General features: G+C 41.4%; 1 protein-coding gene across 1 annotated transcript in view; it reads left to right on the forward strand.

Annotated features, from left to right (window-relative positions):
• Nucleotides 1–6305: 6305 nt before the first annotated feature.
• Nucleotides 6306–26907, forward strand: part of thsd7aa (thrombospondin, type I, domain containing 7Aa) — a 94796-nt gene continuing 74194 nt past the window's right edge. The window contains 1 exon segment of the mRNA XM_089022822.1: nt 6306–6715. Within this exon segment, the coding sequence (XP_088878948.1) occupies nt 6568–6715 (148 nt within the window). The 5' untranslated portion in view covers nt 6306–6567.

Below are 26907 nucleotides of genomic sequence, written 5' to 3' on the forward strand. Positions count from 1 at the left end.
ATGTCAAAGCGGTACAAGACATGTATCATGACTGTAAAACAGTTGTGAGGTGTGCTGTCGGTGTGACGGAGGAATTCAAGGTGGAGGTGGGTCACTCTGAGCCCCTTCTTGTTTGCTATGGTGATGGACAGGCTGACAGACGATGTTAGACAAGAATCTCCTTGGACCATGATGTTTGCAGATGACATTGTGATCTGTAGCGAGAACGGGGAACAGGTGGCGGAGAAACTGGCGATGTGGAGAGATGCCCTGAAAAGGAAAGGAATGAAGATCAGTTGCAGCAAGACGGAATATATGTCTGTGAATGAGAGGGATCCAAGTGCAAGAGTGATGCTACAGGGAGAAGAGATAAAGAAGGTGGAGGATTTTAAGTACTTGGGGTCAACTGTCCAGAGCAATGGAGAGTGTGGAAAAGAGGTGAAGAAGCGTGTCCAGGCAGGCTGGAGCGGCTGGAGAAAAATGTCAGGTGCGATGTGTGATAGAAGGCTTTCAGCTAGTAAAACAGTGGTGAGAGCAGCCGTGATGTTTGGACTGGAGACAGTGCCACTGAAGAAAAGTCAGGAAGCAGAGCTGGAGGTAGCACAGCTGAAGATGTTGAGGTTTTCTTTGGGAGTGACCAGGTTGGATAGGATCAGGAATGAGTACATTAAAGGGACAACTCATATTAGAGGCTTTGGAGAGAAAGTCAGACTGAGATGGTTTGGACATGTCCAGAGGAGAGAGAGCGACTATATCGGGAGAAAGATGCTGAGCCTTGAACTGCCAGGCAGGAGACCTCAGAGGAGGTTTATGGATGTGGTCAAAGAGGACATGAAGGTAACTGAATCTGATTCTTGACATTATGATGGTTTTCTCGGTTTAACTCATTCCTTGCCTTTTGCAAGGGTTTTTTTGTTTTATCTCCCTGTTTCTTATTGACCAATAATTTCAGCGTACTTTTGTTTTTTTGTAAATAAATGGTTTTGTTTTATGTCTATGTGTTTGGGATCCTAAACATCTCATCTCTTCTCATTTTCCGTAGCGCTTCTTCCTTATTAGGGTCGCGGGGGTTGCTGGAGCCTATCTCAGCTGTCTGGCGGGGAACACCCTGAATTGGTTGCCAGCCAATCGCAGGGCACACAAAGACGTACAACAGTCACTCTCACACTCACACCTAGGGACAATTTGGAGCGGTCAATCTGCCTGCCATGCATGTTTTTGGGAGTGTGGGAGGAAACCGGAGGACCCGGAGAAAACCCACGCGGGTCCGGGGAGAACATGCAAATTCCACACAGGGAGGACGGACCGGGACGTGAATCGGCGACCTTTGCACTGTGAAGCCGCTGTGCTAACCACTCGACTACCGGGCCGCCTATCCTAAACATTATTTGATTAATTTCAAACCTGACATTACGTTTAAATTTGCTCTCTATTAGCTAACTGGCTAGCTGGCAGGCTATAGAGTTAAAAAACAATGGGCCAGATTTATCGTTTGATGCTTCTTCGACAGATGGCAGATGAGAATGATAGCTATTGTGATGTCATGCGCGGCATTTGGGACTTCACACATGACTGATTCAAGCAGTTTTTTTTTCTTTCATATCACGGCCACCATTGACAAACCCATATAAGAGGCAAATTCAATTGCTTCATCCCCAAAAGCGTGATTGTATTGGCAGGTAAGCAGGTTCACAAGTACGTATTTTGAGCTATCTCGGATCCCGTGACCCTATTTTATTGGGTGATTATACAAAGATTGTGTTGACATTTTGTGTGATAACTGTTAAATCCTCTTTTGGAGACTGGAATCAGACAGGCTGAAGTGGGTCTTTGGGGGGGGGGGTCTCTAAAAGCATGCCCCCACTGAGTTGGCCCCTCAATCAGGTTACGGGAGGAGGCAATGGAGGGATCGGGATGATCCCAAAGCGTGGTTGCCATTGCCTGCTGCACCGAGCCAAACCCGCTATCAGGGATGATTGACTTTGACATCAATCTTGGATTATAGTCTCTTTGTTCCGGATCGGGAAGGCATCAAAACAAACACCTGTCCTATACATTCAATCAACACTTTACGTAACGTACCCCGCAAGAGACTTGAATTGCAAAACAAATGTTGCTGGCTGCTCTGGATTGTGGTTGGGGGTGGGCGACGGAGACTTTCAAGTAGCAGGAGAACTTTGATGAATTTCTTTTATAGTGCACATTTTCTGTCAGACTTGATGTGCCTTTATTGAAACCGGGCACATATTTTACATGACAAAAATGTCACGCCACATCATCCAAACAAAACACAAATGTTACAAATGATGTCATGAGACGTACGCTACGAGGCAAAAGGTCGCGGCGGGTTGGTGTGAAAGTTAAATGATAGCTATCTAGTTAGATAGCAAATAGCTAGCTAGCTAGGTAGCTAGCTAGGTAGCTAGCTAGGTAGCCAGCTAGTTAGTTAGCTAGCAAATAGATAGCATATAGATAGCAAGCTAGGTAGCCAGCTAGCTAGTGAGATAGCAAATAGATAGCTAGATAGCCAATAGATAGCAAATGGATAGCTAGCTAGATAGCAAATAAATAGCAAATGGACGGCAAATAGATGGCCGGCTAGGTGGCTAGCTAATAGATAGCAATTTTCTATCTATTCGCTATCTAACTAGCTGGTTGGCTATCTATTAGTTATCTATTAGATAGCTGGCTAACTTTCAATTTACTTGAATTACTTCCGGGTTGAGTGAATGTGGCTGCCGCTGCTCACCAGCAGAAAAACTGATTCTGTGACTGTAAAGTGACCTTGAGAGTTTTGAAAGGCGCTTAGAAATGAAATGTATTATCATTATTATTATTATTATTATTACCCTTGGGCATTAAAGGACAACCGACATCACTTTTTTGTTTCCTAACTGACATCAGAAAAACGTTTGATAGCATCTAAAATACCAAAACACGCAGGCTGATATTTTGTGTCAAATGCAATACACCAATACAAATGACTTAAAGTGTGTAAAATCTGCAAAAAATTGAGGTGCGAATTGGACATTTTCAGAAAGGCCCGCCCCTAATTCGTGACGTCACGCCAAGACGTCTTGCCTTGCTGGAGAATCAAAACAATGGCTTCAGATTCGGAAAAGATGCTTTCTTGTGACTCATCCAGTTATGAATACGATTCAAATAGTTCGATTAAAGAAGGTCTTCCGGGTCATTTTGAGGGATCAAGACTGATGTGTAGCGTCACAGAAAATGCAGAAGATGGTGCCAAAGCTCCGTTGGAAATAGGTTTATTTTTTAACTTGGAATTGTGGTCAAAGAATGTCAAAGAGTTGTCTCGGTGTAACATAACAACGATTCACCATTGTGTTATTTATGTGTTTTCCGTCTAATTTCGCCATCAACATGGATCAACACAAAGTTTTCAGACCAAACCAAGTTCTGCAAAATGCTTTGCGGTGATGCAAGGTATGTCCTTTCTCAGTCAGGGGCGTTCCTTCAGTGACGTAGGGTGAGGTCTCATCACCAACTCAAAAACAAGACTTCCGGAATATTCAGCGCGAGTCGTAAAACGTAAACTATAGCTATATGGGGGGGAATCTTTGTCAAATACAGTCAGTAGAGGTCATTTTAAAAATTATGGACACAACTTGTCCGGAGACATCGGTTGTCCTTTAATATCCTACTTAGTTAATATGAAGAAATGCTGAAAGGTGAAGATGTCTCAGGGGCAAGTGGACGAGTTATGCTATTGTGTGACAGAGCGGAGGTTTAAAGACCATTTTACACGTCACTCGATACAAAACAAGAGGAAAAACACATTATTGGTAAGTAAGCAAACCTTGTTTATTCTTAGCTTTCATGCTTTAATTATTATCCTCGTCTGACGAACGCTTTACGCTCACGAGCTTTTTGGCTTACGAACATTAACTTCACGAGAACATAATCTTGCCATACAAACTAGTTTTCGGCGGACGAACCATACCACACAGTGCCACAATGGCTGGCGGAGTAGTTTTCGGCGGATGAACACCAAAGCACACCGTCGAACGGCGCCACGGTGGCTGGTGGACTAGTTTTCCACACCCCCTTTGAGTGCTGACGTGGTTTGCTATCGAGTGGAGTACTTTTGCTATGGTGGGACCAAAAAGGACCGCACCACAGGCTAGTGTTCAGCCGAAGAGGACACAAAACAAAATTACGGTCGAGCAGAAAAAGGAGATCATGGAGAAACGCGACCGAGGTGTGCATTTGTATGACTGAGCGTCCCACTACCAGTATGCTAAGTCGACCATTGCTACGTGTGGCTAAGGGTGTTTCTATGTTGTCTAAGCAACGGTCTCAGACAATAGAAGAGGTTGCAAAACGTCTGTTGATTTGGATTAACGGAAAGCTGCTAGTAGCAGGTATTATCGCCAAGAAAGCACGGCAACTTCACTCAGATATCAAGAGGCAACTACATCAACGAACATCACAATGATAAATAAAACGACTTTATTATATAGTACAGTTTATTTCTTTAATGACAATACAATAGCATATTTATTATACATTAAAATAAAGTCAATTCTGTGTAGTTTTAAGGCTTATTTCATAGAAAATTATGTTTTATCAGGACCTGGGAACGATTGTTCTAATTTTTAATGGTTTCCTATAGGAAATGAATGTTTGGCAGACAAACATTTCGCCTTTCACACACTTTCTGGTTACCAATTAAGTTCGTAAACTGAGGTATCACTGTATCTGCAGTGCACGATTTTCTGTTTGGCATGTTTATGTATATGTGCATGTCTAAATCAATACATCATCTGTAGCAGTATGTGGAAAAACATGTGGATGAAAATATTGTCGTATTTATCTCCTGTATGCATACCTAATATTATTTTCAGTAAGACCAGATAAAATGATAAAATCTCATCACTGTTTCTGAATATTTGAAATGTCAAAGTGATAAGCAACTATAACTATAAATAAATAAATGGATGAATGAAATAGGGTGGCCCAGGTATCTTGAATTACAGTGATACCTCGGCTTACGAACGCTTTAGCTAACGAACTTTTCGCCTTACCAACGTTAAATTCGTGAGAATGTAATCTTGGCAGACAAACTATTTTTACTTTATTTTTTAATTATTATTATTTAAACAGACGGAGTACGACCATGGGTGATGTGTTGTTCGCGAATGAGCCGGTTCTTGGAGCTCCTGAAAGGGCAGCCAACTTTTTTTTCCCTATTCCCCGCCCCCAGTCTTTGGTTAAAGCCGCACGTGATTGGTCAAGATCCGTGGTAGAGGAGGGAGGGGACACACGCAGCAGGAAACACACAGCAGTGAGCGGGGGAAGGGGTTACAGAAACAGAAACGCATACACGAAAGGGAGACGACAGAGCTTGACACAAAAAAACAAGTGACAAAAAAAACTAAAGTGAAAAGGTGAGAAAATGGATAGAAAACACTGTGAAATTTGGACTCGCTTCAACTTTATTGACAGTTTAAAGGCTCCACAAATAACCCGCAATTTGCTATTGCTATAATTTAATTTACAATTTGAAGAGAACATCCAAGCAAGGGAACCAGCTATGAATGAAGTTTCTAGTGTGTCTGCTTGCATCTGTTGCAATATCACAACTTCCAAGATGCACCACCGAGAGCTCCTTGAGACACTTGACGCCAAAATCTGTCCATCAAGCCATCAACGGCCATCACTAAGGTCAATAAAACCCACTTTATTATACTGTACACTTACATTTATTATACATAAAAATAGGTATATTTTACATAAAATAGGGTATATTATGTGTAGTTTTAAGGGTTATTTAGTTGAAAATTATGTTTTATGGGGACCTGGGAATGGATTATTCTCATTTTCATGGTTTCCTATGGGAAATTAATGTTTGGAATACACACTTTTTGCCTTACACACACACTTTCTGGGAACCCATTAAGTACGTAAGCCAAGGTATCACTGTATTATAAAATGATGAATGCCGAATAAAAAAAGTAATGAAAAGCAGGCACTGTTGACTGTAAAATGTAATCTTTAATCTTGTCATGGATCTCAATTAATTAACTGCACACATTGATCATGATGTTTTTCGTTAGCGAGTGCGCACACTTGATTGCAACGCTCAACTTATATCGAAGACAAGTAATAATTGTTGTCATCACTCAGTACAAAAAGCCTTTGGACTGGAGTGGATATGAAAAGGAGGATGCGGGAGTGGAGTGGGTGGGCGTGTGTGTGGGGGGGGGGGGGGGGGGGGGAGCAACAGAGAGAGAGAGAGAAAAGGAGAGGGAGGGAGGTTGGTTCTTGGTGCATCAACCCCATCATACAGCAGCAGGCTGGCTTTTGAGGTCTATTGTTCCTCGCGTTGTTGGGTGCCAAACACCCGGATTCTCCCTCCTTGAGGAAATCAGGAGCCAAAGAGAACCAGAAAAGAGCAAAAAGAGCCCCGCGTCAGTCATCGCTCGGGATTACGAGATATTCCTCGAATAAAGTGGGCTGAACAAAAAGCAAAGCGCGAGAAGGCGCAGGCACTTGACTTTTTTAGTCCTTCTCTTGAGTGCGTCGGGAAGAACTACGGCGTCTTCGTCGCCAACGGCAGCGGCCATGGGCTCGGCCAGCGGAGCCGTTGGGAAGCTTAGGGTGCCTAGAAGGGTACCTTTGCCGTGGAGCTTAGCGCTGCTCTTTCTCTCCATCTGGGAATTGGATGCACAAGCGCCGCTGGGAGTTAGACCCTCGTACGTTTGGCAAACGGGTATGTTTTTGCGGTCCCTGTCGGCTTTTGAATATGACGGTCTGGTGAAACTGCTATTATCATGTCAATTTTTGGTCCAATATTGATATAGACATGTCTTTTTTTTTTTTTTTCATCGGAATTTTTGCCATCAACTCACTCGTTCGCAGCATTCAAGACAGCTACAAAACTTTGTCGTAATACCATTTTTGAATTTTTTTTTAATGTACACTATCAGGAAATAACATTCTTTAGGAGGACAAGCGCAGAGAAAGTTGAATTTAGACCAGTTTTTGTCTATTTTGTTTAAATTAATTCAGCTGGCATGGTATGTACCGTACATAGGATACACTTTACTGCAATCCCTCAGGTCAACGTCTCTCTGCTCCATAAATGAGAAGGTTTCTTCAGCTGTCATCTGTACTGCTTTGAAGTTGTCGGACCTTTCGCTTCTTATCCAAGAGGCTTTGTCAGCAAACTAAAATTTGCTGGTAGTTTGGGATACACCGATTACTTCTATTGTCCTGCCTGATTATGGGGTCTATGACTGGCCCGATTGCCCCCTTTGTACTCGTATCGCCTCATCAGCATAACTAAGCCTGTGTTGCCAAAGAAGCCTGTTGTAAGAACGATCCAAATTAAACCTCTCCCGACCATGGCGCTTTAGTGAAGGGTTTTGCAGTTTTATGAAGATAGCTTGCTTCTATTATGCCCCTTTCAAAGCATCTATTTTCTTTCACAAAGATTTTAACCTCACTAAATGTGTGGTTGCAAGCTTTTAGCTGCATGTATACTGCAGATTGAGTATCATCATTTTTAGTATCATCCCTGCGATGTGGATGCATAATTTGTTTAGTCTCCCCAGTGTATTGCTCGTTTTTACATTCTGCCCCAGAAGGGGTGCGTGTCAAGGGGGTTTTGGTGGCAGTGGACCGCGTTTGATGTATTTTGGCTGTACCTCTGTACCGAAAGCAGCTGGGACTTCTCAGCTTTGCGCTTCTATCTGAGTCGTTCATCAGAGTTTGACACAAGTGATGAAATATAGCGTCTGTTTTTTTTTTTAAGCGTCCACATACAAACAAACAAACAAACAAACAAGCCGTTTCGGTCGGCGGTGAAGTTAAGAGAGGGGATAATTGCCAGTCCTTCAATTATTTTGCTGTTTTGAGTCGGAAGCAATTAGACCGTTGTTTTGGGTGCAAGCTCGTTCACTCACATGGTCAGAAGGACACAACGCATGCACCCGTGAGCAGAATGGAGAGGAAGAAAGCGGCAAGGGTACGGATCCCCCATCCCATTAAGATGGGAGGGAATGCCCTTTTAGGTGCAGCTGGATCTCAGCATTGTTTTTCACACTGGTCTAATCTCTCTCTCTGTCTTACGCTGGATCAATATGATGGTTTCGCCACCCCTCCAATAGTAGCGGCTGATCAATACTTAGCGTTCTAGTAATGTAGTTCATCCTGAATTAGATCGATGTGGCTTTTGAGTGGAGTCTTGAACAAAATCCATACGTGGGAATATTCTGGCATGTCGCTTTTACCTTTTGCAATGCATTCCTACCACTTTACAACACATTCTTTCCTTAAAAACGGTGTTTTTTAGGTGTTCAATTACCTATCATGTTTCAGCGTATACTTCCGCCTTCGTCAGAGTATACGCTGAAACGTGTCAGGTAATTGAACACCTAAAAACACTGTAAGCAAAGTAAATTAGATATCAAGCACACAGGATGAATTTAACACAACTAATTCATTCCCTGCGTTGTGATCATCTCAAATGATTTTGATAACCGTCCGCTCTATAAGAAATAAATGTCACTGCTTTACGTTCACGACACTTTCAGGTATTCTATCAGGGGGGTCAAAGTCATTTTTGTCGCAGGTCACATTATATTTACGGTTTCCTCTGGAGGGCAATGATACAATAATGTCAGGAGAAATATCTTATTTATTGATTATTTAAGTAAGTGAAATAAGGGAACACCGCTTACAATATGTCACTCATTTATAACATGGGAATTTTGCTCCTGTTTTTATTACGCATCGTGGAAGTTAACATATTTAACACGTTCACTGACAGACGTGCAATAATGTGTCCACTCCAGTGCCAGGGTTTTTGTCATTGTCACTCGAATTCCAGGACCCACAAAATATTGAGTTTAAGGATGACATGAACATCCAATGCAGCGTAAGAAACCTTAGACTCTCTTCTTTCATCAGAAAAAAAGAGTTATTCCTAAATTATATGGGTCTGGCATTATATGAGCTTGAAATGAGGGCGGCCGTCCAAAATACAATGCGATACATACATATCGGTTTATATAGTGCTTTCACAACAGCTGTAGCTGGAACAAAGCACTAACATGGAAAAAATGGCATTTCTGCCCCCGTGTGGAAGGGAAAAACGTTGCCAGAGGTCTGGCCAGATCTTTATTGGCACCCAAGCAGGAAAATACAAATCGGGGACTAATTCGGGAAAGGCGCTCGACATCACATTTTTAATTCCTGAATAAATTTGTGAATGGCAGCGAATGAGTCAATTTGCTATGGCGGGCCGCGTAAAATGATGCGGTGGGCCGCATCTGGCTCACGGGCCTTGAGTTTGACACCTGTGTATTATATAGCGCACGGGTGTCAAAGGCTAAATCTGTCCAGCCACATATTTGTCACGGTTTGCAAGGTGGTGATGGCAGATGTGGATCCCAAAAAGCAGGCAGGAGGCAGGAGAAGGTTATATTTGAGAAATTGTATTAAAATAAAGTCAACTGGAACAGAATGTAAACTACTATCAAAATCTTTCAAACAGAAAAATACAAAGTCTCAAAATAAAGACCAAGAGTAAAAGTCTGCCAAGATGAAACAAACGCATGCACAGCATACAATGCATACACAATGCATTCAACAACGACCCGACACCGGATGGTCGTGCCGGGAGTCCTTTTAAGTGTCACTGATTGTAACGACCAACACCTGCGAGGCAGCAGGCAGGGCTGACAGCGCTACCCAGTGGTCGCCAATCCGATCGTGGCAGGCCGCCAAGGCTCGGGACGACCAGCACCTGTGCAGGTGCAGGCGGGGCCGACAGCGCCACCCGTTGCTCGCCAACCAGATCGTGAATATTTGGCCCGTAAAAGCAAATCAAACTTGTGAAATTCCATCAATTTCAAATTGTTCCATGCAAACCACAATAGCAGTTATTATTTTTTACTTCAAATGTGAAAAATTTGACGTGGAGGGGAATAAACATACTAACTAATGGCTTGCCCAACTTCATAACAGCCCCCGAGAGGAAACCGTAACTACAATGCGTGCGACCCGCGGCAAAAAATGAGTTTGACACCCTCAGTTTAGCATTATAAATCGCTCAAAAATACATTGAATGTCAAGATTTTAACTTTTATTTTCCATACATCTGTGGCAGTTGGACATATTAATATGGGGCGTGGTCACCATATTTGCTCCCTTTTTTTCCATAACAACACCGAATGCAAAGAAATGAGAATCCTATCACACCAATTAAGCGCTGCGCAGGGGACGAGATTAAGAAAACCCAAAACGGAGCAGATTGGCCTTACAAAGTTAACCTACATATTATACAGACATTCTTGTGGGTGTATCTACTTTTGGCTTGAATGTATTGGCACTCGTCTTGGTCATTATGGTCTGGCGCATTGTCAGGATCACGTTACAGTACTGAGGCAAATATATATTTTTGCCCCAATACCTGTCATGAAAACGCATTCACCTCCACGGACGTATTTATACGTCTTTTCAGATTCAAAGCATTGAACCATATTATTTATTTAGTTATTTATGTTTGTACTTATGTATTTATTTATTTGTTTGTGTCCTTGTATATTTATGTATTTATATATTTATTTCTGTATTTTTTGTTTTTTTTTGTTTGTTTGTTTATTTCCTTTTTTTCACGACTTGACGTATTAATTAGAAGGGTCTGAAAATGGCTGGTAATGAATAAGTTGTAAAATATTTGGGAGATTGTGCCTTCCCTTCGGATCCACTAATTCTGAAATTAGACACAAGGATGTTTTTGAGAGGGGATATGATGCTGTGTCACAAATGGGTGGCATCTGTCGCGCTGGGGGGTGGTGGTGGGGTTGTGGCTTTATAGTTCCTCTTGAGACTGCGGTTCTCCGCACTAATGCAGAAGTGTCAAGAAAATGAGGACTGTATCAAATGCACAGAGGTAATATTATAATTTAATCAATGCATTATTTGCTGACTGACTGGCTGGTTGGTTTGAAGGCAGCGAAAGTGTTGTAGGTTACACTCAACGGGGAGGTTATCGATGTCGTAGGTTTGCCGTGTCTAATCTCTGTTTATCGTGTTGTGGAGAGGATTAGTATGCATTGTCTGGATCTGAAACACATATACACACACACACACACACGCATAAAAACATTTGGGAGTAAAGTATGGTCTTCTTCCATTGAAGTAGTATTTCTCAACTTGTACAGTCCACTCCAAAATTGCGAATGTACGTATCAGCATGATGTTGAAACAAAAATCCCCACAGATGTTGGTCTTCATGATCGTTGCTTGGAGCCTCTTAGCCGAACAGGCCGGCAGGTTAGAACCCTTGACATAGAAATCCAGGTCAATTACAGCTGATCCCTGATCAGCGCCAGTAGAAGGACATCCAGAGACAAAGGTCACTTTTGACTTTCAGTGTGAAATATTGGCTGTATTACAATACATCACCATAACATTGTGTATAAATAGCTCTTATTTATTTTATGCCGTGTACAAGCATTACATTGGCGCTGTTAGACGGTTTATCTTTGACCACATGCCTCTTCGTCTTTTCCTTTTGGCTTTTCCCTTCATGGGCCAATCAGTTGCCTCGTCTTTGACCACATACACCGTATGTTGGATCGGCGGATTTCCGACTTCTTTCAGATCAAACCAAATATGTATTTTCTTTTTTTCGCTGTTCATTTCCTGTTTTGGATTGTGTTGGTGGAAAGTCCAATTCTGATTTGACGATACTGACACCGTTTGGCGGAAAACACCATTTTGATTGGATGATCTTGATTTGGTGTCGAAACAGGTAAACGCCCCCTTTTGAATGAGCGAACGAGTCAAATAAAAAAATCAACTTGAATGGTCAGAAGGATTCGCCTTTGTGGAGAGAACAGCTTCTAATGTGATAGATTCTAATTTGCAATGAAACAATAGCATCGATGAATGTCAGTGGCACTATGACAAGCCCCATGCTAACGTTAGCATCAATATACGTACTACTGTGAGAGGCGGCAGAAAGCACGCGTGCAAGCTAATGAGCAGCGTGCAGGCTAGCTAGCAGTAACCTTGCGTATGTACCCGGCAACTTGACTTTTATTCCGATCGTTTGGCTGGATTTTTACCAATCATGAGGAACAGAAAACCATCCATATTCATGATGAGTATTATCACAAAGTTATTTTTAATAATACATTCTGTTGAAATCACACATTGGGATAAGCACAACCTGAGATCTCTGAGGATACGCGAATCAAAAAATGAATGGATGGATTTGTCCTTCCTGTTTTACTATTATTGGTTTTATTATTAGTTTTGACAAAGTCAGATTATGACAGTTGATTAACACATTGCCATGCAAACGTGACGCTGCCACAATACAATACAATACAATACATATTGATCTCTAATTTAAAACAGATTCTTTTCTTAGCGACGACGAAGGCGGAAGTATACGCCGAAACGTGTCCGGCAATTGAACACCTAAAATACACTGTCTGTAAAATAAGAATCTGTTTTAAATTAGATATCAAGTCGATAGGATGAATTTAATACAACTAATACATATTGATATTGAGACCAAGTTGGTAACATGAAATATTGGATTGGATTTGCCGTTATTGGTCTCTTCTGGTGTGTCCCAAGGCTCTGTCCTGGGACCCGTCCTCTTTATTATTGACCGTCTTCCCCTTAGCAATTGGAAAATGTCTTTGAGAAATTTGAAAGGTTATAAATAATGTGTATTATTATTATTATTATTATTATTATTGTTATTATTATTATTATTATTGTTATTATGATAACACATTTACTTTGAGCATAAAATAAAGTCAACCACGATTTGTTGTCATTGTTTCTTGATACGTCACAAACTGCGCCCACAATGAATAAGCTCTGTTCCAGGTACGTATTTCTATCACTCTCATACACGGTTTCTTTTGTCAGCTTTTGGTTCCTTTGTACTCAATTCCCCTTGAGACTTGTCGTAAAGTCTTTGTTTCAGTCAAATGGCTTTCATTTTGCTAAATATGTTCATGTATGTATGTAACGTTACGTTGTGAGTCAAAATCTTTTCAGCTGTTCTTTGTACCAACGTGTGCAATTTCTACGCACTGCAATGGTTCCACCTTGGCAAGGACGGCGCTCTGCCGTGTGCATTTCTATTTCAGTGAGAGTCCGACTGGCACTTTCTGCGACCTCACCAAGCTAATACACTGCACTCTAAGCTACTTTTCTCCGATGCTACACTGCATTATAACCAAACATGAGCTTCACCCGCAGCCGATGAATCAGACACTCCAAATTCTCTCGGTGAACACAACGTCAAGTGGACAAATTTACATACTTAAAAGCTGCCGTTGATCATTTGAATTTCACACTTGCTGGTAATGGCACAAATCTGTGCCAATCTTCAAAACCACAGCCATGCTTGATGATATTCGTGTCCACGACAGAGAGAAAGAATGAAGCCGCTTCAGACACATACACAGTCAAACAACGGGTCAATGTATTGTTCTTATTTGTGGCAATGTTCAGTCACTCTGTCGTTGCCCCCCCACCCCCAGCCATGTCCATGTGGTGCACATCCCCAATCAGAAGAAGGCCCCGCCGTCTTTGTTCTTGCCTCATTGTCCTCATTGCCTCCTCCTGCATTTGCATTAAAAAATACACACGTGCACGCGAGGCCACGCCCACTCAACCACCCCCCTGTGTTAAATGATCCCTCGGCTTTGGATGGAGGAAGGTCTCAGGGTGGCGGGGGGAGTGTGGAATAGAGAATTGTGTGTGAAAGGATGAGTTAAAAATCTTCATAACTGTACATGTATTGAGCTGTGAGGAAAATGACCGTTGTGGATTTGAATAGGCACATTGACATCATGCTGTGCTTGTGTTTTTAACCTAAAAAAAAATCCAGAAATAGAGACGGACCTATTTCAAGCTCCATTGCATCAAAATCTGATACTTGATTTGAGGATATATGTGATCCAATTTTAGATCAACATATTTGTTTTATAGGACATTCTTATTTTAATTCAGTCAACCCTGTGCCCAAGTCATTCTGATAGATGTGATGTGTGTAGTTTTGGAACTACAATAACAGATTGAGACAACGGGTCGAAATGGACTATGGCTGTGCAGTATAATCAATTCCTTGGTTGCTCAGGAAAAAATGAGGGCTTGGAATATTTTACGCTCCGAGAAAATATGCATATGTTGCAAAGTGCCAATTTCAAGGAAAAGGGGCCAGATTGCGCCTGCCGCATCATTACGTGTGTGCGTACGCGTGTGCGTGTGTGTGTGTCTCATCAGTTTTCTTTCCAAGAATCAGGAAGGCAGTCATTTGTAACATTCTTACGAGGGATTGTATTCTGATATTTTGTCATTTAAATCACATTTTGTTTCAATTACTATTCAATCCATAAAGTGGTTTACAATTCCCGCTTTTGTTTGTTCGTACCATTCTGATTCAAACACGTTCTGATGACCAACGGTTCTTGTCATTGACAGAAACTAACAAAATAATAATCATCTAAAATTGGAGTAGGATTATCATGAATGAAATCAAATTAAAAATTAATGTGCTTTATAAAACTATTACTGACTAAAAATACATTTTAAATTGAAAGGACAACCGACACCACTTTTTTCGTTTCCTAACTGACATCAGAAAAACGTTTGATAGCCAAAATGGAACTGTATAGTGCCACTTAGCAGTTTTTTTGACGCCGATACTAGTGCAGCGTGTTCTACCGGAAACAAATTCCTTGTGTGTTCTACATACTTGGCAATAAAGATGATTCTGATTCTGATCTAAAATAACCAAAACATGCAGGCTGATATTTTTAGTCAAATGCAAAACTCCAATAAAAATGAATTAAAGTGTCCCAAAACTGCCACAAAATGAGCTCGGAACTGGGCGGATTCAGAAAGTCCCGCCCCCTTGTTTGTCACGTCACGCCAGCATACTCCTACACAAACTGCCTTGCTCCAGAATCAAAACAATGGCTTCAGAGAGTTCAGATTGGGAGAAGATGTTTTCTTGTTACTCATCCAGTTCTGAATATGATTCAAATAGTTCTGAAGAGGAAAGCATGCATGTTTGCAATCCATTAAAGAAGTCCTTCAGTATCAATTCGAGCCGTCTGGACTCCAACGTAGCGCCCTGAAAATGCACAAGATGGCGCACAAGCTCTGTTGGAAAATGGGATGATTTGTCCGCTGGGAATTTGCGTCAACATACACCTTCTTTATGCGTGTTACCGCAATTGGCTGCGACACACAATGATTCACCATCGCGTTATTTATGTAGTTTTCCTTCTAATTTCGCCATCAACACGGTGTTTTCAGATGAAAAAAAGGACCCAAAATGCATTGTGTGTCGCTTTGTCGGTCAGGGGCGTTCCCTCCGTGACGTTACTTAGCGCATCATCGACAACTGGAAAACAAGACTTCCTGAATATTCAGCGCAAGTCTTAAAAGGTAAAATCTAGCTATATGTGGTGGAATCTTTGTCAAATGCACTTAGTAGAAGTGATTTTACAAATGATGGACGCACCTTTTCCGGAGGTGTCGCTTGTCCTTTTAATTTACAGCTGACATCTCCCTTGTCAATTCATGTCGAGCCAAGGTTCTAAGGGCTTATTTTAAATGCAATCATTTTGGAATGTTTCCACCAGAATTGAAAAACCAAAAGTCAAAATCAAATAAAAGCTCACTAGAATGAAAAGAACCGTGGCCACGACTCGGCGAAAACCCCCGAAGACAATTATTCCACATTGCAATTTTCAACTGTTATTTCAGGAGGTGTTGATTTCTATCGTGCTTACAGATTTGATGTCGAGCACATACAGTAAAGTCTCGTTATATCGATATATATCACATATCGATACTCTATGCACGCACGGAGAAAATTACATGCAAACAGGGTCGGATATATCGATATTTTTTCGGACTCCCTTGAATATCGATATAACGAGACTTTACTGTATTTCACATTTACTCCGTCAATCATTTCCTGCACCCTGCAACCTGACAACATGATGCTGTCCACCGTTGTAACCGCTGTCCCTGAAAGGGGTTGACACCATTTTGTTTTGAACACGGAGTTGAGAGTTGTATTGAAGTATTGTATACCTTGGGTGGGTGCGTTGTTATTTTTTCTGGTTTCAAGTGTCAGATTGCAACTCTTGTTTTACGTGGATTTGACATTGCTTCGTTCAGTGGCTCTTCTTTGTGGACTGCCTTCTTTTACTTTGTAAAAAAAGAATAACAATAATTCTGAAAATATGCATACACAAAATTCATCTGTTTATCCATTGATCTATGTATGTATGTATGTATGTATGTATGTATGTATGTATGTATGTATGTATGTATGTATGTATTTACTTATTTATTTATTTATTTATTTATTTATTCACTCATTCGCTATTTCTATTGATTTAATTGTGCATTTATGTATTTATGCAGGTATTTATTTATTGATCTATGTTTTTATTTTATTTATTTATCAGAAGTAAACATTTGTGAGCAGCAGTATGGCTTCATGCCAAAAAAGAGTACGACAGATGCAGTGTTTGCTTTAAGAATGCTGATAGAGAAGTACAGAGAAGGTCAGAAGGAATTGCATTGTGTCTTTGTAGATCTGGAGAAAGCGTATGACAGGGTGCCCAGAGAAGAGCTGTGGCATTGCATGAGGAAGTCTGGAGTGACGGAAAAGTATGTCAGAGCGGTGCAAGACATGGATCATGACTGTAAGACAGTTGTGAGGTGTGCTGTCGGTGTGACTGAGGAATTCAAGGTGGAGGTGGGACTCCACCAGGGGTCAGCTCTGAGCCCCTTCTTGTTTGCTATGGTGATGGACAGGCTGACAGACGATGTTAGACAAGAATCTCCTTGGACCGTGATGTTTGCAGATGACATTGTGATCTGTAGCGAGAACGGGGAACAGGTGGCGGAGAAACTAGAGATGTGGAGATATGCCCTGGAAAGGAGGGGAATGAAGATCAGTCGCAGCAAGACGGATCCAAGTGCAAGAGTGATGCTACAGGGAGAAGAGATAAAGAAGGTGGAGGATTTTAAGTACTTGAGGTCAAGTGTCTAGACATTAGAGAGTGTGGAAAAGAGGTGAAGAAGCGTGTCCAGTCAGGATGGAGCGGCTGGAGAAAAATGTCAGGTGTGATGTGCGATAGAAGGCTTTCAGCTAGGATGAAAGGAAAAGTGTATAAAACCATGGTGAGACCAGCCGTGATGTTTGGACTGGAGACAGTGCCAATGAAGAAAAGACAGGAAGCAGAGCTGGAGGTAGCAGAGCTGAAGACGTTGAGGTTTTCTTTGGGAGTGACCAGGTTGGATAGGATCAGGAAGGAGTACATTAGAGGGACAACTCATATTAGAGGCTTTGCAGAGAAAGTCAGACTGAGATGGTTTGGACATATATATCGGGAGAAGGATGCTGAGTCTTGAACTGCCAGGCAGGAGACCGAAGAGGAGGTTCATGGATGTTGTCAAAGAGGACATGAAGGTAGCTGGTGTGAGAGAAGAGGATGCACAAAACCGGGATAGATGGAGGACATTGATTTGCTGTGTTGACCCCTGAAGGGAAAAGCCGAAAGGAATAGAAGAAGAAGGCTTAGAAAATTAGAAAGTAGAACATGATGTTTTATGGACACCTGGGAACGGATTATTCTCATTTTAATGGTTTCCGATGGGAAATTAATTTTGGGGATACACACTTTTCGCCTTACACACTCTGTCTGGGAACCAATTAAGTTCGTAAGCTAAGGTACCACTGTATAGTGTATTGAAAAACAAACCGTAGCATGACACGGTGAAGGGAGAAAGACTTGTTGAAGGAGAACACACCTGCCCCTTAGAGCAAGGGTGTCAAACGAAATTTTTTTTTGCCGTGGGCCACATCCGAGTTACGGTTCCCTCTCGGGGGCCGTTAGGAATTTCGGGAAGCCATTACAATGTTTAACCTCCTCCATATGTTCCATACAGAGCGCACAACAATTAATGAAGAACTAATTTTCAAATTTGAAGTAAAGCACAATGACTGTTATTGTGGTTTGCATGGAACGATTTGAAATTTTGGTTCGGACTTTAGTGAGCATCATGGAATGTCATCAGTTTGAATTGCCATGGTGGGCCAAATAAAATGGTGTGGTGGGCCAGATTTGGCCCCCGGGCCTTGACTTTGACACCTTAGAGGAAACATGCTTTTTTTGCCATTATAGATACTACGTTTTATTGCATATCCACTATAGTGGCTGGCAGTGTCATTCTCGTTGTCAAAATGTGTGCAAGGTGTATTAGCTCCTCTGCAGATGTGTACTTAAATGTATCATTGCAGGATAGAGGTGAGGGGGGCATAGGGGGAGACCAATATGTAGATTGGAGGGGCGTAACAAAAAAGATGCATATATATTGCAGAAACATTGCTCAACACGTACATTTTTGATACACAACATAAGAATATTAGAAATATACCACTGCTTAGTTTGCTTCAAGCTGTTCAATTCAGAGAAGTGAAGGGATTGTTCGGACAATGGTTGGAGGATACCGGGTACTGTGGTTGGTATTATGCGCTTTAGTGATTAGCAGTCCTACTCTAGCGCAAACCCTTGTTTTCCTCTGGTTAGCTCGTGTTCCTGGGAAGCTTAATGAGATCCAGTGAATGTGCCGCAGGATGGCCTTAAGCAGCATTAAGAGCTTTTCATCCTCTTCCTGTCTTTCCCTATTAGCATTTGCCTTCGGCGAACCTCATCTAATGTATTAGCCGAGCACCTCGTGCAAGTAGTTTAGTAATAATGTCTAAGTATGATCTCACTGTTGTAATTCATAGATTGAATTGCCCAATGTGGACTAGTATCTGGGAAAAAACAACAACACAAAAACAGTCCAAAATAATTTATAAGGCCACAAAATTATCTTTGAGCAACAGGCGAGACAGACTATCGCGATAGCTAGCTAGCTAGAAGGATGGTTGTATAGCTAATGGATAACTAGCTAGATAGCTAATAGATAGCTATCAAGGTAGATAGCTAGCTAGAAGGATGGCTATATAGCTAATGGATATCTAAATAGCTGGCTGTCTCGATAGCTATCTATTGTCGATCTATTGGCTGGCTAGCTAGCTTTCTATCTTTTTCAGTTACTTCTGGGTTGAGTTAACGCTGGCACGTGTGGCTGCCGCTGCTCACCCGCAGAAAAAACGTTTCCTGTGATTGTAAAATGACCTTGAGAGTTTTGCAAGGCACATATAAATTAAATGTATTATTATTATTATTATTACTTGTTTTGTAGCACTGTCAAAACAGGAAACAAAATAGTGTGAAGAAGAATGTATCTCACAATTTCCACATTCAAACTTGCCCGAGTCGATGTCAGACACAAGAGCTACAGTCTACGGGCCGCAGCACGTTTTAATGCTAGGCTACATCGAGTTCTCTTAGTGGCAACACTGTGTTAAAATTGAATGAGGTAGGTGTCGACATGACATCTGAAAGTGGTCTATCTTTTGACACTCTTCAGTTTTTACAGCACAAATGATGAAATAAAAATAAAATAACTGTCGATTGCCAGCTAGCTAACTCGGTAGGTAATTAGCTAGCCAGTGAGCAAGCGAGAATGATTGATAGCAAAAAAAGGATCATTTAAATTTAAACATTTTAAAAGTATAATCAATTGAACAGTTCAAATCAATATTCTTCTTCTTATTCTTATTCTTATTATTATCAACAGCAGGGGTCGGCAACCTATGGCTCGCAAGCCATATTGGCTCTTTTGATGATTGCATCTGGCTCGCCGATAAAGCTAAATGCATATGTTTCACCTGTTCATTTATGGTTTTGGCGACAGTCGGCAGAATTTTGATTGGATGATACTAACCTATGGCCGTTGATGTCGAAACAGGTAAACACCCCCTTTTAAATAAGCCTGACGAGTAAAAAAATGCTGGGTGTCGTACACTTCTGGTTGAATGGACCGACGGAGTCGCCTTTGTGGAGAGAAAAGGTGCTGCCGTGATTCCAATTTGCAATGAAACAATACCATGAATCCTCACAAGTGTTTTATTCTAAAGGCTTCTAGAGGGTCTAGAGATGCATCTGTTCAAGTTTCAGAGAGGTCCTCACAAATTCACCCAAAATAATTTTTGGGGGTGTATTTTCAGTTCACTCGGATACACACACTTTTTACTCACTGTGCATGCGTGTTTATGTATGTGTGCGTGTGTGTGTGTGTGTGTGTGTGTGTGTGTGTGGTTAATGAGAGTAAAAAGTTCATACCACAAAAAGTAAAACGATATTTTAACCACATTCACTAAAGGGGTGAGTGAGGACTTGGAATGTAGCCATTCAGAAACCTCGCTCCTGCTTTTATTTCAGTTTCAAGTCCACTTTTTATTTCTTTGTTTTTAAAGAAGTTGAAGTGGAAAATGGGGTGACATTTACTGTTCAAATGTAACACTATAGTTCTTCTCTAAACCTCAGCGACGGTGGTCCTCACTCCTTATCTGGAGTTATCCGGACCTCACGAAACCATTGAAACAGGAGTGTGTTTGTGTTTGTGTTTGTGTTTGTGTGCGTGTGCGTGCGTATGCGTGTGTGTGTGTGTGTGTGTGTGTGTGCGTGTGTGTGTGTGTGTGGCTTTCACTGAAAAAACATTTCTAACTATTTTACTTTTATGGCTCTCTTTGTCAAAAAGGTTCCCGACTCCTGCTCTACAGTATATTAGGCTTATTCGTATTATTATTGTTTTACTCATGCATATGCTACTATACTAAAATGAAGGAACGCCACAGAAAATATGTTCAGTTTGGTCTTGAACTGCTATTCTATTGGATAACTTATTGGGTTCTCACGGCACTCTGGTGGAAACAAAGACATTCACGCCAGTCATGCACGAATGAAGGCCCCGAGGAAGCCAATGAAACCCCACTGAAATCCCACAGAACCCAGCAGGCAAGTGTTGTGTTTTGACATTCAAAGTCATTCTGCAACAGTGAAGCGAAAATGAGGTGCTTAAATTCACGCCTTCATTTAGATCTTAAAATGAACTGGCAGTGGTTCGCAGTGATGTGTGTGGCGCTTGAGAACACACAATGCCATACCATACAATACGGAACTGTAACATCAGATTTGACATTTTATTCACCTCTGCCTTTGCATACAGAAGAGAACAAAGTGAAGGCAGTATTGATTTGTCTCTGGGGTCAGCGCAGTGGGTGGCGGGCATTAGCCTCCTCACCCGCTCCTGAAATTAGTTTGTCAGCACAGTCTTTTCATGCCAAATCCTTTTGATTGTTTTTGGCCTTTGTGAATGCATTTATGTCACTAACTGTGAAATAAAGAACACGTAGAATAACAATAAAAAGTACTATTTTTTGTTTGTTTGCCTTTATTGCTGTTAAAGTACTATGTGCTAAGTGGGTGGACTCCTTTAAAGCTGTCATTTATTTGCCGTTCCCTTGGCAATGGGCAAGAGGGTTTTTTTTTTTGCATAATAAAAGGCCCAACTGGTCCATCTGGCGTTTGAACGACACTTAACCTGAAAATGTGCAATTGAGGGAAGGTGTTATTTACCTTGAAATATCTGCGGTGGCATTTCCTGTCACACATTTCCTGTCCTGTGAAAAAAATATAATATACTGTATATATATATATATATATATATATATATATATAGCATGCATAGCAATCATATAAAGCATGGCAAGACCTTTTGAAACTGGCCATTTCCGGTTTCATTTTGAAGTCGTTTTTGGACACTTGAAGTCATTGTTATTGGTGTTTTCCATTTATCTAAACATATCAGCCTGCGTGTTTTGGCTACTTTAGATGCTATAAAACGTTTTTCTGATGTCAGTTAGGAAACAAAAAAATGGTGTCGGTTGTTTGAGAACACACAGTGTACCTAATAACGGTTGTATCAATCAAGTGAACGGATGACTGGCAGGCTGACGTCTAGTTTTTTTCAAAACTTAAAATATGCGGCGGAATCTTTGTAAAATGCGCTCAGTAGAAGTCATTTGAAGTGATTTTACAAATTATGGACGCAACTTGTCCGGAGGTTGTCGGTTGTCCTTTAAATAAATAATATGTACAGTCGGATTTCAAATGACTGGAAGAAGATGGGCTCGTATGGAAGAACATGACTCATAATGTCACTATTAGCTAAAACATTGTTCATGTACTTTCTAATCAAAGCATGACAGCACATTAGAATGATTAAACAATGTTTTTTTTATATTTGTTCCTCGGTGTGCATGTGAATGATTGTTTGTTTCTGTGTGCCGTACGTTTGGCTGACAACCGGTTCAAGGTGTCCCCCAACTACTGCGTGAAAGCAGCTGCGATGAGCTCCAGCACCCCGAGTGAGGAATAAGTGGTTCAGATAATGGATAGATGGAGATTATATTCAATAGTTACTTGACTACACATTTGGAGTCGTTTCTTCCAGCTCCTGGAAATGTATTTCTGTCTCATGAAATTATATCCAGGAAACCATTACTCAGTGGTTTGAGTGGTAAACATGCCACATACTTTGGATAGATTGGATGTAACACTAATCTTATTTCCCTTCAGGTGAAGGATGACATGGCCAGATTCACAATCCAAATGATGATGGTCTGATTATAATACAGTGATACCTCGGTTAACGAAACCCTCGGCTTCTGAACTTTTCAGTTTACAAACGTTAAATTTTTGTGAACATTTTACCTTGGCATACGACCTATTTTTCGGGATTCACACAGAGTGCCACAATGAGTGATTCCCTTTTCCTAACAAGAAAATGGCAGACGACTTCGGTTAACGCCACGTGATTGGTCAAGAATGCAGCAGTGAGGGGAGGTGGTTTAAGCATTAAAGAGACAGAGAGATGACAGAGAGAGAGTGAGAAAATGGAGAGAAAACAGTGACATTTGGACTCGTTTCAGCTTTGATAGTTCAAAGGCAAAGTGTAGACTGCAAGGTCAAAATTCCCATCAATCAGGCTCCACAAACAACCCGCACAAGCCATCTGTACACTTGATGGAAAAAAAGCTATCTACCCAGCTAAACAGAACACAATTGATGAGGAACAAGGTAAAATTATCGCACCTACAAGGGATCATTCCTCAAGATGGTGAAAGAAGAAGGCGACGTTCCTCATCAAGTGTTTCATTCTGATAAAAGTGGCCACTCCATTCCATCAAGCAATCAACAACCATCACAAAGGTAAATAAAACGACTTTATTGTACAGTACAGTTTATTTCTTTAATCATAATACCATAGTACATTTATTATACATAAAATAAGGTATATATTGTGTAGTATTCAGGATTAGAAAATTAGAAAGTAGAAATTTATGTTTCATGGGGACCTTCGTTTTTTCCCCAAGATGGCGCCTGAGTAGGCAGCCATCAGCAAGTGCTCTCATGAGCCTTGCTTTTTTGTTGATTTTTGTCTTGTTATTTGTCACTTTATGTTGTTGCGCGTCACGTGGAACGGATACAGATTGTTTTTCAGCATTTTTGGCCACGACAATCATCAAGGAGGAGACTGTGCTGAGCGGTTGCGCCTTTTCAGCAGCATGGATATGCCAGTACAGTGAGACCTCAACTTATGAACTTAATTGGTTCCCAGACAGAGTGTGTAAGGCGAAAGGTGTGTATCTAAAAAAAAAATTCCCATAGGAAACCATTAAAATGGGAATAATCCGTTCCCGGCTTTCCATAAAATATACTTTTCAACTAAATAAATCTTAAAACTACACACAACGTAGCTTATTCTATGTATAATAAATGTGCTATTGTATTGTAATGAAAGAAATACACTGCATTGTATCATAAAGTCACTTTATTTACATTTGTGATGGTCATTGATGGCTTGATGGAATGGTGTTGGAGGTCGAAGGTCAAAGGGAATTGCTGTTTGGAAAGAAAGGCACATTACATGAGGACTGTAATTAAAGAAATAAACTGTGCTGTAAAATGAAGTTTTATTGACCTTTTTGATGGTCGTTGATGGCTTATGGAAGGAGAGTCACCTTCCATAAGGACTGTTGGTAACTTAACCTCTGGTGTGGCTTCTCTTCTTTTTTCTTTGGAAACTCCTCATCATTTTTGCTGATTAAAAACCTCTTAATTGACACCTGTTGCTTTCTGACTTGTAAGGTCTTACGAAGCTGAGGCATCACATTATCGTTCATCATGTTGATGATTGTCATAGCCACAGTCTTTTCTGGATGGAACTGCACATCATTGCACTTTGCCAACATTGCCTTGATGAGCTCACTTGATGTTGCAGCCATCTCGTCCTCCTCGTCCTCAGATGTTCTCGAACCATTCGTTACTGGGTTTAAAATCCTCAATAAGCGCCGAACTTTCAGGTTGGCGCATGGCGATATCGGCGTCAATTAGCCGTGCTTTCTCGCATAAAAAAGCTTTACTCACGCTGTCGCCGGATAGCTGCTTTTCGTGAATCCAAATTAACACAAGTTTTTCAACTTCTTCGATTGCCCGAGACCGTCGCTTTGAGAGCACAGAAACACCTTTTGCAACAGACGCACCTTTGATGGCTTCTCTGTTCCGGAGAATGGTAGCAATGGTTGACTTAGCATAGCCGTGCTTGGCCAATAAATCACACAAACGCACACCTCGTTCGTGTTTTTCAATTATCTCCTTCTTCTCAGCGACAGTGATTTTATTTTGTGCCTTCTTGGGCTGAACACGAGCCTGTGGTGGTTTTTTTTTTCCGGTCCCATCATCGTAAAATTATCAGCAAAAAGCTCCAAGGAGGCGATCGACGTGTGCATTCAATGAGAGGGGGTGTGCAAAGTAGCGCCGGCTGGAGCGCTGTTCGCTCGTGTGCTTCCGCCGAAGATCACTCCGCCAGCCATGGTGGGTTTGTAATATGAAAATAGTGCTTAAAGGTTTAATTTTCATAAATTTGACGTTTGTAAGACAAACATTTTTTAAGATAAGGTGTGTGTAAGTTGAGGTCTCACTGTACTGTTTTTGAATGGGAGGAATGTCGGAGCCATTCGACATCGCTGGACACTAAAGGGTCCATTGTGCTTTTTTGCGCCTATAATGGGCAGCATCTTCACAACCCCGCTTTGTGCAGCGGAAAGGTCGGTGCTGTTGGACAGTCTGCGGTTGGATGGATGCATGGCTTGAGGAGCCCGCGATAAGAAGAAAGCAGCGTCAGCGCAGAGCGCCGATGCGTATGTGGAACTGTCGCGGCTTGGAATCGAAAGCGGATTCACGTGGCACAGGAGATGTGAGACAATGTCTTTTCGTCAATGGATGCTACAGCTTCGTGTTTGCTTTCAACATTTAGCTGGTAGTAGACGTACAAATTCCACCATGACGTCCCTGATCCACTGTTGACATGGATGCTTTGATCCTCTCCTCTTTCATCTAGAACTGCTTCATGTCTTCACAAAGAGGGTACAGCAAGTCCTGAAGAATGAATGACTCTGTGTCTTTGTGTTGTCATATTTGTTATTTATTTATTTATTTTTGTTTATCCCCAAGATGGCGGCGCGTGAACACGCAGCGGCTCCCCTCTCTCTCCCGGCAAATTGGCGTTTTCGTGTTTATTATGTTTGTTAAAGTCATTCTAAGTGCCTTGCACGCTGGGTCCGAGAGGACACTCATTTCATCTGTGCTGTATGTCATGCATATTAGCATATTTGACAAGAAAGCTGACTTTGACTTTGACTGGGAACAGATTATTCTCATTTTAATGGTTTCCTATGGGAAATTAATGTTTGGGATACACACTTTTCGCCTTACTGTCTGGGAACCAATTAAGTTCGTAAGGCAATGTATCACTGTACTTTGAAGATTGTATTGTTTGTGTTGTGAAGGAGTTTGGATGGACAGTTTGGATTGTCAAATATGCTAAATGTGGGTGGGGTCACACACAGTTTTATTGACATGTGCGAGCTATGCACATTTGCTATTTGTCATCATCCACATAACTGGAAGAGACCAGCTTCGATAGCCACAGGCACGTGTTGCCGAAAATATATATTGGAGCTGGTCGGGTATCGCTATGGTGAATGACTAGCGGTAGGAGTGCGGAAAGACGGATGAGATGTACTCAGAGGGGCATCGGGGGAAGGGTGATGATAGGTAATCAGTATGTGTGTGTGTGTGTGAAATTGCACTTGTGAACTACACTGAGACTGTCAGTCAAAAGGTGAGCGATGAGTTGTCAGCATGACTTATTGCGGTTGGCGTCACCTCTATTCCATGCTCGCGCTTTTCCTCTAACCTCATTCCATTCTTCCCGATGGGAATGTTTACAGTGTGTTTTCTAGTTTTATCACATGTCCTATTTTGGTTAGAAATTGCATTCACAGCAATAAAATGATGCTACGTTTGGTCACTTAAAGGACAACCGACACCATTTTTTGTTTGTTTTCTAACTGACATCACAAAAACATTTCATAGCATCTAAAATACGCAAAACACGCAGACTGATATTTTTAGTCAAAGACTTAAAGTGTCCCAAAACTGCCACAAAATGAGCTTGAAACTGGAGAGATTCAGAAAGTCCCGCCCCCTTGTTCGTGACGTCACGCCAGGAGACTCCTTCACAAACTGCCTTGCTCCAGAATCAAAACAATGACTTCAAAGAGTTCAGATTCGGAGAAGATGCTTTCTTGTTACTCATCCAGTTATGAATATGATTCAAATAGTTCTGACGAGGAAAGCATAAATGTTTGCAATCGATTCAAGAAGTCCTTCCGTATCAATTTGAAGCTTCTGGACTCCAATGTAGCGCCCAGAAAATGCGCAAGATGGCGCACAAGCCCTGTTGGAAATGGGCTGATTTGTCCGCTGGGAATTTGTGTCAACTAACACCTTCTTTATGCACGTTACCGCAATTGGTTGCGACACACAACGATTCACCATCGCATTATTTATATAGTTTTCCCTCTAATATTGC

The sequence above is a fragment of the Hippocampus bargibanti genome, linkage group LG20 (assembly GCF_051943395.1).
Source record: "Hippocampus bargibanti isolate YZ-2025 linkage group LG20, ASM5194339v1, whole genome shotgun sequence".
NCBI classification, from domain to species: domain Eukaryota; kingdom Metazoa; phylum Chordata; class Actinopteri; order Syngnathiformes; family Syngnathidae; genus Hippocampus; species Hippocampus bargibanti.